We start from the raw sequence: 17,996 nt of genomic DNA, 5'->3' as shown, positions 1-17,996 counted from the left end.
TTCTTTCTTTCTTTCTTTCTTTCTTTCTTTCTTTCTTTCTTTCTTTCTTTCTTTCTTTCTTTCTTTCTTTCTTTCTTTCTTTCTTTCTTTCTCCCTCTTTCTTCCTTTCTCCCTCTTTCTTCCTTTCTCTCCCTCTCTCTCTCTTTCTCTCTCTTTCTCTCTTTCTTCCTCTCTTTCTTCCTCTCTTTCTTTCTCTCTTTCTTTCTTCTTTTCTTTCTTTCTTCTTTTCTTTCTTCTTAAAACCACTCTCCATTGTTCTTTTTTCAATTTTTCTGATAGCAGTCTTAAATCTTTGCCGATTCTTTTTTCTCAGCTCATTGTATATGACTACTTATCCTTTTAGTTTATACTTGTTCTGAATAATAAAATCTACTCTGACCCCCTAACCTATACCTTCAGCTCGAAGTCTTTATTCAACTGCTTATACTATTTAGATATTTATACTATTTAGATATCTGATGGGTACAATTCAAAACTGAACTTATTATTTTTTTCTCCAAATCTTCTCCTCACTTTTATTTAATCCCTCAGCTGATAGTCATTGATCATTCATTCAACCAAATTAGAAATCTGAGACTCACCCTATACTTTCCTTGTCCCTTCCCTTTGGCATCTAATAGTAGTTTTCTTTTCATGTATATTCCTGCAATCAGTCTCTTCCATCCTCATTGCCATTTCCTTCGTTTAGTTTCCCATTCCCTTCTGGACTGTAACAATAGCCTCTTAATTAGAGTTCCTATCTCTGATATTCTCCTTTTCTAATTTGTCTTCCTCGTATTCTTCCAAAATGGCTTTCAAATCTTTTAAATATAACTCATGGTAAAAAAAAAAAAAAAGAGCATTATATGTCGTAAATGAGTATATACACACATATACACACACAACTGAAACGGTTTTTAAAAATAATTTTAATTTATTAAACATTTAAAATACATAATATTTTCCGACTTTATTTAGATGTATTTGACATATAACATTGGATAAGTTTAAGGTATACAATGTAAAGGTTTCTTATATGTATATATTGTGAATGGTTACCACAATAAGATTGGTTAACACATCCATCACCTCACATAGTTATCTTTTTGTGCATGTGTGGTGAGAACATTTACAATCTAACTCTCTCAGCAACTTTCAATTATACAATACAGTGCTGTTAACTGTAGTCGCAATGCTGTACTTTAGGTCCCCAGAACTTATTAATTTCAAAACTGGAAATTTGTACCCTTTGAACACCATCATCCATTTTCCCTACTGGCAACCACCAATCCACTTTCCATTTCAATGAGTTTGGTCTTTTTTCGATTTTACAGCTAAGCAAGATCGTTCAGTATTTGTCTTTCTAATAAGAAATTTTTGCTTTGCTAATCTTTGGTTTCCATTTGTGTTGGCTCCCAGGTAGTCCTGATTAAGCTAGCAGATAGCATAAAGCTGTGGTTATCCTGTTATTAAAAGTCTAGCTATCATGAGGCAGCAGGAATAATGAAGTCAGCAATAGATATCCCCAAGCTAAAGGAAAGGAAGAGCTGGAGATTTGACAGATTTTTATTTACATTTTTAGATCTTTTTCTTTATTAGCTGTAAGTGGGTAAATCAGACTTTTGTGTCTTAGTTTTCTTATCTTTAAAGTGAAGATAAAGATAATTATCTCTAGAATTGGGAATTAAGTGAAATGAAATGTATAAAAGCACTCATCATGGTATCTGACTTTATAAATGATGTTTTAATCAGCATCAAAGCTGAAGCTTTGAGTAAAGACCTCTTCCTGCCACACATCTTTAGGATTCCACAAATAATTAGGTTCCTCAGCTAATACAAAGGTATATGAAAACACCTCAGTAATTGGAACTGAATCTGGGCTTACTTAATGTTACTTAAATCTGAATATAAGTAGGGAAATTTTGAAATTAAGCAGTATCAGGAGGGAGTAATTATTCTTTCTGATTGGTGATTTGTCTTCACCCTCCATACACTCCACCAAGCATTGTCTCACAGGTTGTAATTCTGACTGAATTCAGGAAATAGAAGCTGCTATTACTTTCTAGTGTTAATATTAATTCAAATGACTAGAATCTAATAACCAAAAAATACCCTGACCTAACAGAACAAAACTTATAGACATAAAAACTCCTTTTGTAAAGTCTCCAGTACATGGTTGTCCTTCCATGTACAAGGGCAGCCCAAGGAACAGCAACCAGTATGTTTTGCCCAGAAAGAGGCCATGAGTGGCCTCCAGAAGCTTGGCAGGCTATCGTATGAAAGAGGCCTTAGGTTTATTTTTGGGGACAGAGATAACAGAAGCAAAAATTAGCATAACAAGATAGTAAAAATAATCTGTAAGGAAAAAATTTTTTTAAATTTAAAAACACCTATCTCTGTAGATATTCAGGGAGAGGTTGAGTGACCGCAGGCTGAGGTGTAGCTGAGAGGATTTTTGTGTGGCCAATGGAATTGGTTAGATGACCTCGCTGTACCCTTTCCATGATAATAATCTCAAACTGGTGATAAACAGGGTTGAGAACAATGGAACAGGTTTAGCTATTAATTTTTTTAAAAGCCCATAGGCCTATTCTTACTGAAGGATTAGAATTAGTGGTAGGGAAATGCACATTTTGAGACACACTGTGGGAAGCCTTAGCAAGGATTAACTCACTATTACTTCAATAGGAGAGCAAAAATATCTTGTTCCACATCTTATGGATAAGAAAATTTGTAGAAATTCAATACATTCTTTAGACATTCTCATTTTGTGTGTGTGTGTGAGTTGGGAACCATTAGATACGATATAAACTTTAAAAGGCTTGTTTGTATACATGTTAATACTAAGGAGGAATTTTTTATTTTAAAAGGTCTGTGATGGATATAGACAAAAAGGTCTGTGATAGATATAGACAAATCTCTTAATTTTCTTCAATCCTCTCTAAATGTTATATATTCAAGTAGAAATAACCTTAGAGACTGTGGGTTCCTGCAAAAGAATTAGAATCCTATGTGTCCATGTTGTAGAATTTGAGTGGTTATCAGTTCCCCAATCTCCATCACACACTTGACCCCTAGCTGTTAAAAAACAAAAGTAGTCATAGAGTTCTTACCCAGAGTCAGCACTAGCAAGTGCCAGAGTCATGGCCAGACAGACCCATGTCCACTTCAGTGTTTTATGAATGGGCCTGCTTAATAAATACTTATTGAGCAAATAAATTAGGCTCTTCAGAAACTAGTTTGGATATTTACTGGTGCCCTTTATCAGTTATACCATAGCTTGAAGCTCAAAGGCCAGCTGAGAAGCCCTGTTATTAACCATTCCCCACACTCATGGGACATAATTTTGTTGGCATAATTTAAAATTTATACCAAATTCCATTAATAATTTTATATTTTTCATATGGATCAAATAATGGAAATTACTATATTTGATATATATTACAAATAATTTATGTAGTCCATTCCAAATCTTCCCTTTCTCTGTGTAAAATATATCATTTTTTCCTCAGATTTCAACTAAAAATGGTAAATATAAAACCTTAAAATATTAATGACCTCCTATGCATTTTACACTTTTTTCTAAAATGTTTAAGTAGAACCTAATATTTTGAGACAAAACATGGTGTACAGGATTGTTATCCAGTCTTGTATTACATAGAGCTTTATAGGCTCTTTCTGTGGTTCCTCCTGAGTGGACATTTAGCCCTGATGCATGCTCCTCAGGCAGAAGTTAAGAAAGTGGCTTTGCGGAGTCATACATCCAGGATCTGAATCATGCCCTTACACTTAATTTGGATGAATCTCTAAACCTTTTTTAACCACCCATTTATTCAGCAGTAAAACAATAATAACAACATGTTTTCCTGTTTGACTCATAGCTCTAACAATTTAAATAAAAACGAAGTTCTCTATATGGCAGTGTGTTAAAATCAAAGGTCTTGAACGTGAACTGTGTGTGGGGTCTCCTTCATGTATGCATCTGATTCTTCTCCATGTTCATGATCCAGAATTTCAAGTTCTTTTCGCTCTTTATTTTTATCTTTGAATTATCAAAATATAAGAAGCTTTCTGTATTTAATAAAGATTCTAATTATACTAAATCTTAAAATATCCACATAATTAGAAAATGTTTTATTTACATTATTTAAGGTAACATTGTCAAAATACTTATGTGCTAGAAACTGACAAATGCTTTATATGAAATACATTATATGTATTCAAAATAGCCCTATGGGTTAAGCTATCTAGTTATTCCTATTTCACAGAGAGGAAAATTTGGCTTAGAAAATTAGGTATCTAAGATCACAAATATAGTAACTGTGCAACTGGAATGCAGAATTAGTTCCTGTTAGGAACTATGTAACAACACAAACAACTTAAAATGAATTAGGGAAAAACTCTTAATTCAAATTTAGTGAATCAAAAAGGAGACGTAGAGATTTTAAATAGTTACATAATCTGTCATTTAAAAAACCTTTTATATCAAAAATAGGTATCATTCCAATCCATTTGGACAAAAGGCTGAAATATATAACAAAGGTAGTTTTTTAATTTTATGTTCTTGAAGTAATAACTATATGTTCAAAAAGATAATACATTTTGATTTGGACAAGGGAAGTTTTGCAACGGTCACATAAATATTTTTTTTAATAATTGGCTGTCTCAGAAGACAAATATTAAAAATTGTTTGTTTTAAAGAAATATCAAATATACAAAATTCTTAATGGAATTTGCTATGATAGTCAAAGCATATTGGTAACATTTTCATGTCTGATGATTTGAAGAGAATTAGTAACAAAGCTGCTCAGCTGTTGGCTCTTGCTATTTAAGTTATGAAATTATTGGAGAGAATCAGGTTGTATTCAAAGTAGGTTTCTCATTAATTTAATATATTAAGCATTTATTATGCTTCAATTAGCCATCAGGCACTATGTAAGTCATTGTGTAATACTAATCAGAAAAGACTGTCCATGAGTTCCTAGGGCTTACAGCTTCTTTGACAAAATAAACCAAAGTAACAATAGCATTTATATGTGAAATAATTAAAGGAGTATGGGTACTGTAGAAATACAGAACAGGTACCTCAGCCTAATATAAATGGTCTATGAGGAAGTATATTAGAAAAAGTAAAGATCTAAGCGGTGATATGATAGTCAAATAAAGAGAAGGAGGAATAATGTTCCAGGCAGGAGTTTACTTTGGCTGGACTGTAATGTTCAAGGGGTTTATAACAAATGTATCAGCAAGATCAAGTAATATGAACCTTTTAAGCCAATTAAAGGAGTTTAGAGTTTAAGCAGAGATCAGTGGGAAGGTATTGCATGATTTTTAAGCGGGAGATTAACATGATCAGGATTCTATTTTTGAATAATCACTGTATTTTAGGGGGAACAAATATAGAGGTGGTTATCTATTAGTCCTCATAAGAGATGAGTATGGTCTTCAGAAATATTGAAGACAAAGAGATACTTATGAGAGAAAATCTTCAGAATATAGACTTTCAGTTTCTATTAGTGGCAGAAAAGTTTATATTGAATTAAACCTCCTCCTAATAATATTATAAGCTCTGGGCATAATACAAAATAAAAAGTTGGAAGGCTTTGGAGAGTGACCAAAAGCAGGTAGAAACTTAAGGAAATTAGACTCTTGCAAGAAAGGTTAAGTTTACATTTACATCCCTTTTTTTGTTGTTGTTTATAGACACTCACCATCTGCAAAGTGTGGGGGCAGCTAGACTCTAATAAGGGAGTCACAGTCTTTGAGACACCAGAGGAGGTAGTTTGGGGATGCCAGAGGGGGAAAGTTTTATAATGGAGGGAAAATTAAGGGTGATTGCCTCAATATTTGTATATAAACTCTTCCCAAATCCTTGACCGATCCCTGAAATATGCATATATAAAGCAAGATATCAAAGATCCCAACAGAACACAATAGCTGGACAGTTGAAAGAGCAGAGTAGAGATTTCAGCAACTTCCTGTTGCTGTGGTAACTTAGAAATTAGAGTTCTGCCAAATTAGAGGAGCTTGATAAACACCACATGCCAGAAGGGCAACTCACAGGTGTAAAGACCATGTTGTTAGAACTTAGTTTTGCCCTAATATCAAAGACAAAAGACATATATATAAAATCAAATTACATGCTTAAAGTTTATGCAAATAAAAGTGCTACTAGACTGATGATCAATTGGATATGGATGTGATGTTGAAGGTGAGGTCATATATGGATTCTATATTTGTCATGAAATAATACTGTCATAATCCTTTTAGATAGAAAGCTCTTCATGGAAAAGGTTGGTAAGGAAAGTTTTGATGCTATATTGTGGATTACCAAATCTAAGCAAAGCTGATTTTAGAGAAATTATTCTACATATAATTTTTCTGGTCAAACCTGCTCACAATCGAACTCCATTTTCTGCTTATGTTTCTTTCACTGGTCTGGCACAGGAAGATTGGAATGCCAGGGTTACAACAAGAAATAAAACAAAGTTCTTTGTATGTACTCTGCTGATATTTTCATAAATAGTACACTCTTGTCTTCTTAACTTTGGTAATAAAAATGATAGAGTTTAAAACTCTTTTATAAAATATTTTTAAAAAGTAGGATATTTCATTGTTAGTAATTATAGTATTCAGGCTTTCAAAAACAGTTGTTGCTCAAGAATTCCTTAAGAATTAACATCTTTCTGAAATATAAGGGATCCTGAACAGTCAGAAATTAGGGAATTTATTTTTTAAGCTGATCCTAAATTTAACAGATCACTAAATTGGATCTGTTAAAATTACCCAGAGTCATAAGGTCCTGTTAATATTGCCTGGAATAAAGAAATAATTTCACTATGCTTAATTTAGTATTAATGGTTTTTATGAAAATATTTATTCTTGAAGTAACTTCTCAATGTTTATTATTGAATTTTTATGTAGTACTTATTCATTTTATGGTTTTATATATTATCATTGTATTTATATAATCACTATGTTTTGAAAGGAATTATTATTATAATCTCTAATATTGCCAAACTTGACTTGATTATAGTTTGATGCTTAGTTTTGCAGTTTTCCCTGAGTTCTGCTTCTCTTCACTGTACTCTCAAACAGAATAGCTATATTGTGCTCATCTTTCATCTTTAGTCTCTTACCATCACTTTTTCCTCCTCCTTGAAATGCTGAATACTTGCTGTGTTCCAGAATGTATTCTAAATACTCAGTATGAATTACCTCATGTGGTTAGTTTCAATTACTTCATTAACTCTTGAAATTTTGGGACACAAGTTTCCTAAGTGCTGAATACCTATGTTTTATCAGATATCTTGGTTTTTGACTCTTTATGTCACATCTAATATTAAGAGGTAAGTCAATTGCCCAGAATTACATTCATTCAATTCACCAATTTAAGGAAAAAACATGACATATAAGATGAAGGCAGAATAGGTGATTAGTGGGTTACCCTTTCATAGAATGAGTAGCTAATTCTAGAGTCATAACATACTAAATGTTGGATAGGTAAGATTCTATGAATTGTAATCTACCTGAAAACCTAGAATACTAATCAAATTTTCTTGAAATCACCTAATACATATTCATTTATTCATTCACTCAATCATTTTTCTTTTTATAAACATATACTCACACATAACAACACACATCTACATACCAGTACATAAAGTAAATCAAATGTCAGTTTTTTATTTTCTCAGAATTTTAGCTAAAGATCCAAAATTGAGAAAATAAGTAAAAAACACTTCCACAGTCACAACTATAAGGAGAAAATTAACATTTTCTGAGTACTTTGTATGAGTCAGATATCTTACATGTGTTATTTCAAGTAGTCCTTTAAGAAATTCTAAAAGGTAGGCATGGTCATCTTTGTTTTACCCCTGAGAAAACTGAGACTTAGACAGGTTAAGTGACTTGCTGAAGTGTTCAAAACCAGATTGAAAGCCAGATCTGATGAAATCAAAAATCTATGCCATATTATTTACAGAACACTGCTTCCCCAAACCAGCATACAACTTCCTGGAGATCTTTTTGGGTGAGGAAAGCCATCTCTCTATGTAACTGTGTCATATTGGGAGCATGAACTTCATGATATCTGCCATTAAATAATTTTTATTCTAATGGGGAGTCATCAGAAGGAATCTAGTTGAATGTGTCTAGGGGAAATAATGAGATACTATGTCAAAGTTAGATACTTTAGTTCATCAGTCCCAAACACCACACTCATAACTTCAATGATGGTATAATTTTATTCTCATCAATGACACCATTTTCCTGAGCCATCCTTTATTAATACAATTATCCAGTTGATTCAGTGATGTTAGCTTTATTCTTCTTGTTACTTTCTGGATTATGCAATAATAGAACATTTGAAAAGAAATATAATTTTAAAGACAAGACTTATTAAATGATTATATTATTTTTCTGACTCACTTAAAGAGTGTAATATTATTTATAAGTAAAAAGAAGTTCAGAAGAGTTAAGATATTTTATATATTTCAAAGAACTGATATTAACACTGAGGAAGCAAATAGCCTAAAATTATATCCGAGGCACCGCCACATCTTTTTCTCTGAAAAATAAGATAGAAGAGCATTTTCATACCATTAGACTGTCTGGTGTAAAATTTCCTAGGTATATTCTAAATTACTTAATAAAGAAATAAAAAAATTACTTTTTCTGACATTGATGCCATAGAGAGTGAAGGGCACACTATGCTGAAATCCCTTTAGTATTTCTGATTCAATAACTTGAATTAACTTGCATTGTACAAAATGGTACATACCAAAAAAGACTCTTCTAAAAAGGTGCTAACACTATTCACTTTTGGTTGTATTTTTGTACTTTTTTTTCATCTGAAGAAGACTAAGTATTCATTTTCATAGGAAAAGGAATCAGAAAAGACTCATAGGCAGCAGGGAGGAGATTAAAAAAAAAAAACTTGCCTTTTAGTTTTCCCTTTAAGTCAAATTGTTTGCTTTTTAGTGTGTATTTTTTACTTCTTGGTGCCATACCAGCCTGTCCTTCTATCAAACACTCACTAGCCTCACAGCCAACTAAGCCCAGTAGCACGGGTAATTAATTAAAGTTATTTTTGGTATAAAAATCATGAAATTTAAAATTTTCATATGATTCTGAAATTCTTTTTATCACTGAGACTTTGTTTCATTTCAATCTAATACAGATGTGTTGGCCTTATTACAACTTGCAGCTTGCAAAGTGAAGTGCTGATTTGGAAGAGCTGACTCTGCATACAGTGTCTGTAGAATGTCTTTTACATGAACCTAATATATTTACTATTTGTGCTTTCAGTATTTACATCAAGTTTATGGCATAGGCAGACGACTCTCAAAAATTATTCTGATTTTAAAAAATTGCTTAAATCCGATAATTATTAGTAGCTTTGTAGAAATATATCAGCACAAACTTTTTCTTTTTTCATTTTGATAAGACCACTTCATTAGTTCCTGACAGTTTTTTTTTTCCTCTTTTAATTTAGTATATGTCATGATACTTAAAGCATGCCTCTTGGCAAATACCTACCAAAAACTCTGAATGATTAGTACAACATCTTATGGTTCCTTTAGGCTACCAGTCTTGGCCTAGTGAAAAAGGGACATTCATAAAAAGCTCTTATTAAATCGAAATTAAGTTATATTCTGATTAATTATCAGTAAGCAGTTATTGGCCCCCCTATTCAAGGTTAAGACCACATATTCTACTGTGTCATTAACTCTCTCACTATTTCCATGACTAAGTCCTATTAATTAAGCACTAAGTTTATCTTTATATTTTCTATTAGACAACAACTTCTTACATCAAATGTAATTGGATTACCCTACCTTCTCTTCCATGATCTCTGGGGTAATAGTTGAGTCTATTGAAGAAGCAAAAAAACTTGTTGTACTGGGTTTTTGTGAAGTTGAAGGAAAGAATATTCCTCCACTGGCATGCCTAATGTTTTTCGTTTCTTTTTGTAAATATGGTATCACTCCTCCTGCTGGCTATAGAGAATGAAAAAGAGAACAAAGGGATTATAGGTTCAAGCACAAGGTCAAAATTGAGAAGAATGTAAAGCAACAGGATTGAGATGCAAGGCAAGGAATTTATTTAAAAAGTATATGTCTTTAATATTTTCTAGACTATAATCTATCCTTTAGAAAGACTATGACTATAAACCAGCAAACATGGTGTCTCTTAATACCTGATTTTAAATGAGTATACCAAAGAGAGTATCTGACATAGAGTAGTCCTTCAATAAATATTTGATGAACTGAGTGAATTGAATTTTGACTGGCAAAAGATTACAAGGGGAAGATGTAATAATTGTTGATGGTATAATTAATAATAACAATAATAATAATAATAATAATAATAATAATAAAGTTTTCATTAAAATAAACAATAGTGCAGGTTGCCAGTTGTTGATTTCGAGTACCTAGCAGGATGTGGTAAGGAATCTTACCATCATAGCAGTTTCAGGAGCTGTGCCAATGATGGTACCAAAGATTAGTTGTTGCTGTCCTGGTATAACCTGAAAAATCAGAAAGTTTTAAAAAGTCTAAATTATTAATCTATAAAATATGTTGTTTTGTATCCAAGACAGTTAAACACTTCCCAACTTCTTAAATTAGTTTCTTAAAAACAGAAATAATTTATGTTTAAGAAAGAGAAAAGCAGCTCTTGACATGAGGAAACTGGCCTGACAAAAAGGTACTGCTTGTGTTGTCAGGAGCTTGTTGACATTCTCTGCTAGGCCCTGGTACTCTGTGGAACATTAACAATCTTGCAGAACACCAACATCAGACAAGTTTGCCTCTGAACACAATGAAGTGTGACAAAAACAAGACCACTTTGTAATCTTGTCTAAAGCAAGATCATGGGCCAAGCCATGAAAATACCAGGCATCCTCATATCCTGGCTAATATGAGTAATTCTTGCTTCTTTACCAAATCACAGCCTCACCTTGCTTCATTGTTGTTACCTTTGAGGTAAGAATCATCAAGTTACACCCCTGTCACACATACACATTTCTTGAGAACACCCAATCCAGGGTGAACCATCATTCCTTGAACTTAACACAAACCCAGATCCTATAAGAAATTATTTCAATACCTTCCTATTAAGACACACCATAGTTTCCCATGGTATGTGTTCTCCCTCATTTCAATGAGTGGATAAATCTAACTTTTCAGCTAGGGATGTGTTCATGGTGGTTTTGGGCTGAAGGGCACTGATACATTTAATAGGTTGTAAAATAAGTGGTTTCAAAACAATTTTTTTTTGATGGAAAGCTATCATTTACTTACGAGTTCTGCTTGTTGCGGTATATATCCAAATTGAGTATAGAATGACATCTGTCAGATTTTTGAAAAAGTGTATTACATTTACTCTGATGATTTTTGTCATAATTTTGTGATAAATAATTACATAAAATTATATTTATTTTTATATTATACTAAATATTTTTTGAAAGTTTATATATTCTAGGTGGTAAAAAATGTGAAATTGCCAAGCATTCTTTTGACATCATATGACTTCTAGGTTAAAATTCTTTTTTTCTCTTTAACATGACAATTGGGATTACTACTACCAGTAATTTAAAGCATATTTTTCAGTTTTCTCTCATTTTGTTTGGCAAGTTTTAGAATGGTGATAAACTTTTTTTTTTTCCAATTTAACTAAAAGAAACCTAGTCATTATGAGCCACATGAATTTACATTAGAATTCTAAAAATTTTATCACTGGTCCACAAAACTTAAAGTAGTTATCTAATTATATCTCAAGTTCTGGTGATCATAGATACCTTTCATCACGGTAGCTATTTTTATTTCTTTTAAATAATAACCACATGTATATATGACAAGAGGGATTCTGGTAGATGTTTTAAAATTAGAAAACTTTCTTTTTCAAAATGATTCAGCTTTTAATTTTTGATGTTATTGAGTTCACTCTCTGATTGCTATCTTTTAAATTTCAGCCTTATAGCATTTCCAAATTAGTGATATGTTAGGAGAAAGCATTATATACTTTTATGACTACCAGAGCAAACTGTTGAGTTTTTGCACTAAATATACTCAGATATTCTCTTCTCTAAAAATTTACTTCATCCTCTCTTTTCTCAGATGGAACTAATCAGATTAAAATCAAACACCTGCAGTACCTGCTCCTCAAATTGCTGCTGTCCCGTTTGTGGAGGTGACTGTGTGACTGTTTGCTGAGGTTGTTCACAGGGGAGGAGAGTGTAAACCGGATAGTACTGAAGCATCTAATTTTAAACAGAAACATATGTGAGAGCTTCCTTTGAATCAGCATAGGCCCTTTAAAAAATCATTTGTCAATATTATTTTAAAGCTGATTTATATTTAGCAAATTTACGAACAAAAGAACTCATGAAGCAGTCTCTCCCAAACTTTAGAAACAACTGATATTAAACAGGATACTGGACTTTGTTTCATGGTTGCTTGCTGGGTCAAATACATTTAGGAAGTAGTAAGTTCAACTAAACAATAGGCTATTAAAAAGGACCCCGTAGACTTTATATATAAATTTTAGACTTTATATACTAACTTTATATACAAATTACTTTGCAAATATCTAAGAAGATGATAGTCTATGCAGTATTTCCCCTATATTTTTTTGAGAATCATTCATTTGCAGGATATGGTATTAGAAGTTCTACCACAATGAAGGAAATGTCAAGAATGTATTGTCTTTAATAATTAACATTTTATTAAAACCATCCATATGGATGTTAGAATATTTTGAAAATTAGAGACAAGGAACAAATATATAAAACCACCTATAACTTTATCACTCACATTATCATGCATTAACTTCCACTTATGTTCGTATGTCTAAATATTCATAAGTATTTATAAAAAATGGGGATCATAGTACATACATAGTTTTGTATGTTGTTTTTTTTCTCTTGTATAATTAAATAAGAGACTATTTTAGACATAAGAATTAAAAAAATGATTGTGGTCTAAGAAATATATTTTGTGCAGTGGTTCTTAATTCTAGCTAAGAATTGAAATCACCTATTGAGAATTTTAGCAGATAATCGTATTTGGGATTTACTCATGTATCATGTATCATGTTTCTAACTCTCTAAAAACTATGGCTACAATGAGATAATGTCTAGAAGTAATTTTGTAATGGGTGTGGGACAAAATTACATAATTATAATTACCATACAGTCAAGTGGTCTTTTTATGAGTGGTCAAGACTCTGCTGAGGAATAATATAATTTATCTATACTTCTATTTTTTTGAACCCAGGATATTTTAAAATTAATTAGCCTAATCTTGAGAGGGTCTTCCATATTACTCAAATGAATCTACTAGTTTGCATTCATATTTTAAAGATTCTCTTATTTCATGGAAATAACCACCATTTGATTGTAATGTGAAGTTAAATTAAAAATATACAAAAACTCAGAAATGTTTTGAGAAGAATTTCATAACTCAAATAATGTGGGCAAGTGTTTCTTATCTTGACATCATATTATATTTTATCAATTCAATACATCTCTCTCTGAAACAAAATTTAAGGTTGGGCAAAGTCAGTCCCTGGTGTATTCTCTTTAGTTGTTCCCAAATGCCGGCAGATGCAAAGAGGACAGAACAGAGGGCTTGGTGAGCTCCTTTATTCCCAGCACAGTAATGCCCTCGGAATTCAGAGGTCCTGCAGACTCTCCTTAAGGGACTTTCTTCAGGAGTTATTAAGCAAGCCTGATATTAACAAACCGATGCCAGCCCAGTAATAGCAGTATCCAGACAGTAATATCATTGTGTGGGTTTTTATAGCCCTGTTAAAGGAGTCAAAGTTACAGATTTAAAAAAGAAAAAAAAATTCAATGGAGAGTGAACATAGCCATCTTTCTATTGGTATAATGATATCTTATTGATTTACCTGTGTTTGCTCTTGAGGCATTCTGAAGAACACATAGGGCATTGCCTGCCAAGAAAAGGAATCATAAAAAGTTGTATTTGACTTTTTAATTTAAAATTACAGAGCTGTTTTTTTTAGACCTACACATGTAAATTTATAATTTATGTTAGCAGACTGCTATGACAACAAAAGGTCACCTATTATATAAACCATTATTAATACAAATTGCCTTTTTTTAAAGATGAAATTTCCCTAATTATTTTTTCCAAGTCATATTTTAACACTTTTGATTTGTGGCTGATTTAAATGTTAGAAATATTTTTCATGTTCAGAAAAGATAAGGAAGTACTTCTAGTGGTGGTAGGAACATAGTGTGGAAAAGAATTTTTGCTCAATAATTCCTGTCTTATTTCAAAGTTGATTTATATTTATTTTCACATTCAATGTGCGTTTTTCTCCTCACAACAAGATAGAAGAGGCTCGAATTACGTGATTAGGGCCCTGTTGGATCTGCACTGCTCTTTGAAACTGTGAGGGGTCCAGTTGTCCCATCTGGGTTCTATGGTCAAAATTGACCTGTCCTGGGAAAGTTATCTGATTTGGGAATAGTCCAGCAAACCGGTCTAGAGTTGACAAAGACAAGGGGCCTTGTCCTGGAATTTGAGCTTGCTGTTGCTGTTGTAAGATTCCAGAGAAAGGCGGAATCCATGAATAAAACGGGCCCTGGAAAGAAACGAAAAAAAGAAAGGAAAAATTTCTCTTTCATTTCAGAAATAATTGAAAATCAGTCCTGAGCAAGAAAGAAACAAAATGTAAACAATTTCTGTATTTCCATTGCTGCATTGTAAAAAAGGAAGCATCTTGGCACTTATGAGCTGTGCATATAAGCATGAACAATGCTCAATTCCCAAAAGTCATGAGAAATATGGAGCAGCATGAAGTAGATAAAGAGTACAGTTTTTGCAGTTGTCAGACTAATTGAAAATATCTTTTTTTATTTTTTTATTTTTTACCAGTTAGCTGAGTATAACCTTGTATAAAATAATTAGATTAACTATCTCATTGCTTGGCATATACCAACTTCTCAATAAACAAGTGTTAATCAGATTATAGTTTTTAGTTTTCAAACAAATGGTTATTAGAAAATATGGGATGAATTCATAACTTTAAAAATTGAGATTTCAAAAATGAAATAAAAACATTTTCGTCTCAAAGTACCATAATAAGAAAGGAGCAGTAGAAAAACTTTCTTAAAATAATTATTGAGGTAGAAGTACCTGAAGCTGTAATGGCTGAAGTTGAGCATTATAAAGATTCAGCAGTAACTAGAAAAGGAAAGATCATATGAAAACAAGATTACTACACATACTAAAATTATTAAGAACAATGTTTACTACAAATATAGCATAAGTCAGAGCTGACTGATTATGGTTTCCTGTTAGAGGTGAGATGTTTTCTCACTAAGCCTATATACTTAATTGCAATGATTAGAGGTTGAGATTTGACTACCTCTCCCCTGCTGTGTATGAGATTGTACAACTTTAGCCCAATCCAGTGGTTTGTTTAGTCATTTTATGCTCTTAAACACCTATATACACCTGTATTAGGTGCTACTAGAACAAAAGATATACAAGATATTGTCATTGTCTTTAAATGATTTTTAATCAAACAAGGCAGCCAAAATAATATTTTAGAAATAACCTGGTATATAAAACAAACATGAACATTGGAAATGCATTTGGATATAAGAGCATTAAAGAGCCAAAGAATCTTGACTGTCCCTAATTAGGTTTTTAATTTTTCACCTTTATCTCTTCCTCACTAAGTTTTCAAAAAAGAAGTAAAGAAATAAACAACAAGGAAGCGATTGTTTTAAGTTTTTAAACTAACCTCATTGCTATTGCTTGCAGAGAAAAGGCGCTGCGCGATAAGCTAAAAAAGAAAAAAAAAATGGCAAAAGGATTTATTACAGGTTTTACACAATGATTTCAGTTGTACCATGAGATCACTCACCGGGGCTGACATTGTGGCTCCCAGTAGCCCAAAAAGAATTATAGTTTTCATTTTCAGATGAATTATCTAGAAAATGAAGTGTGAAATTTAACTTTAAAAAGACTGTGTAAAAATCATGATAACTATAATTAGCTGGTATTATTCAATCAAAAAAGTAGGCAGGTAAATTTTATAGTATTTACTTATATATCAGGATTTAAAATGAAAGGTATATTTTAAATATCTATAATAGAAATTCTTTTCTTTCAGAACAGTTGCTTAAAAAAACAAATTGTGTGCTCATCCTTTTAGCTTGAATAAATGACTCATTTTGTGGCATAAGATGTAGTTGACTAAGTTATGAACAATATGGTCTTATCCTTTGTGCTGTTCTACGCTGAAGGGAATGAGTCCCGTCTGTGGGAGGCCCATGACTAGATCCTTATTATGAAAACAATTTTAATGTCTACTTAATGTGTAGTAAAAATACAATACAGATCTGACAGTAGTAGTTCAATATGAGATAATTTTCATTTAAAAGTATAATAATATTAAAATATATTAAAACTAAGAAACTGAGTTAATATTTTTCTAATTTAGGAAAAAAAGATTATAAAACTAAACCGCAGTATTGATTTATAGTGCGACCCATGGAAGTATTTATCTCTTGTACTCCTTATGTGAAAACCCTGCCCTCCTTCCAATCACTGATCTACACAGTAATTAGGGTGATTTTGGTAGTCTGTCCTGTAGTGTTAACTGCTTTGGGTTCTTAATATTATAAAAGCAAAGATTTGATATCTTACCTCGCTCCTTTACCTATGAAGAGATATCTAGACCTATGCAAGCTCTGTGTTCTTTTTATCTTTCAGCTCTGCTGCTTGGAATATCTCTCATATTTTAAAACCCATCTTTAGAAAAAAAAAAGACCAATTATTTCTTCAAAATGACCAGTGATTCAGGGGTTTCCAGACAATGGCTTAGCTAATTACGCCTTTCCTAATCACCTAGGTGGTATGTGGATTCCCACATTTAGTAATGTCATTAAATGACTCTCTGAGATATGTTTCCCTATAATCATTCCTGGTTTCTGCTTTGGTTATGACTAAATCTTCTAGAATAATTTCATTCTGCTCTTTTTTAAATCATCCTTAAAATGGATATTCGATAGAGTAAGTTCAAAGTTGAATGGGTGATTATTTTTAAGAGTAAAAAATAGAATTTTTAGACATAAGGAATAGGTCTAAAAGGTGAAAATTCAAAACCTAGTTAGCGGCAGTAAAGATTCTTTGGTCCTTCAGTGCAGGACTGAGCTAATTTCATTAAGATTTAACCATGAAAACATCAGTAAATCTTCTTCTACTTATGAAATGAAATTCTAAAAAAAATTGTTAAATCTCTATGTGTCTATGACATGTATGTCTCTGTGTGATCATGTTGCTTGGGATAAATAATTTAATAAATATAAAGCATAATGACCTACAGTTTTAAAAATAGTGGTAAGTTAATGCTTTACATTTTAAAACTTCGCTTTTACAAAATATGATTTTAATATTCAAAATACAACTAAGTATTATTATCTTTACATCATCGTTACTTAAATTTTCTTTATAAAGTGAGTTTTGTGTTTATTTGTCTTAGTTTTTGTTGTTAATATTGACCCCACTCTGGTAGTCCAGGATCTTAAGTGTTGTGATAATGTATTATCATTTAATTTCCTATTGTGTAAGAGTTCTGTGGCTAATCTTAAACAACTAATGGTGACCTTATCATGCAGGAAAACAAAGTTATTGCTTTAAGTAAGTTTGTTTTTCTTATAGGATGACACATTTCTTAAAACTTGAATGGCTCATTTATACTAAAATGACAATAGCATTTGACATCTAGCCTAAAAAAAAAGGACAAAAAAATTAGATAAAATAACAAAACCCCTTTTTTTTACTAAAGAAGAAAAGCTACTACTAAGTTTTTATATCTGTTAGAAACTTTCCCAAGATTTATGAATGTTACATTTTCAGATTAGCTAAATAGACCATCCTAGGTGTTGATGGCAGATTTAACTATAGCTGAATGGTTAGTGTAAGCAACTGTTGCCTGGAAAATCTAGTAGGTTGGTTGAGTGAGTGAACAAG

The 17,996-nt window shown here is 31.9% G+C and overlaps 1 protein-coding gene across 1 annotated transcript in view; it reads right to left on the bottom strand.

Annotated features, from left to right (window-relative positions):
• The window catches only part of LOC105292399 (odontogenic ameloblast-associated protein-like), a 22,545-nt gene extending 6,609 nt beyond the window's left edge, over positions 1-15,936 (bottom strand). The window contains exons 1-9 of the mRNA XM_011360610.1: positions 15,886-15,936; positions 15,763-15,804; positions 15,150-15,197; positions 14,362-14,595; positions 13,894-13,938; positions 12,140-12,244; positions 11,286-11,333; positions 10,442-10,510; positions 9,814-9,980 (exon numbers count right to left, since the gene is read on the bottom strand). Of these exons, the coding sequence (XP_011358912.1) occupies positions 9,814-9,980; positions 10,442-10,510; positions 11,286-11,333; positions 12,140-12,244; positions 13,894-13,938; positions 14,362-14,595; positions 15,150-15,197; positions 15,763-15,804; positions 15,886-15,936 (809 nt within the window). The remainder of the gene's footprint in view (positions 1-9,813; positions 9,981-10,441; positions 10,511-11,285; positions 11,334-12,139; positions 12,245-13,893; positions 13,939-14,361; positions 14,596-15,149; positions 15,198-15,762; positions 15,805-15,885) is intronic.
• Between the last annotated feature and the right edge of the window lie 2,060 nt (positions 15,937-17,996).

Source organism: Pteropus vampyrus, unplaced genomic scaffold (genome assembly GCF_000151845.1).
Source record: "Pteropus vampyrus isolate Shadow unplaced genomic scaffold, Pvam_2.0 Scaffold56, whole genome shotgun sequence".
In the NCBI taxonomy this organism is placed as follows: Eukaryota; Metazoa; Chordata; class Mammalia; order Chiroptera; family Pteropodidae; genus Pteropus; species Pteropus vampyrus.
Note: the sequence above shows the minus strand (reverse complement) of the source record. Positions and strands in the feature narration are given on the sequence as shown.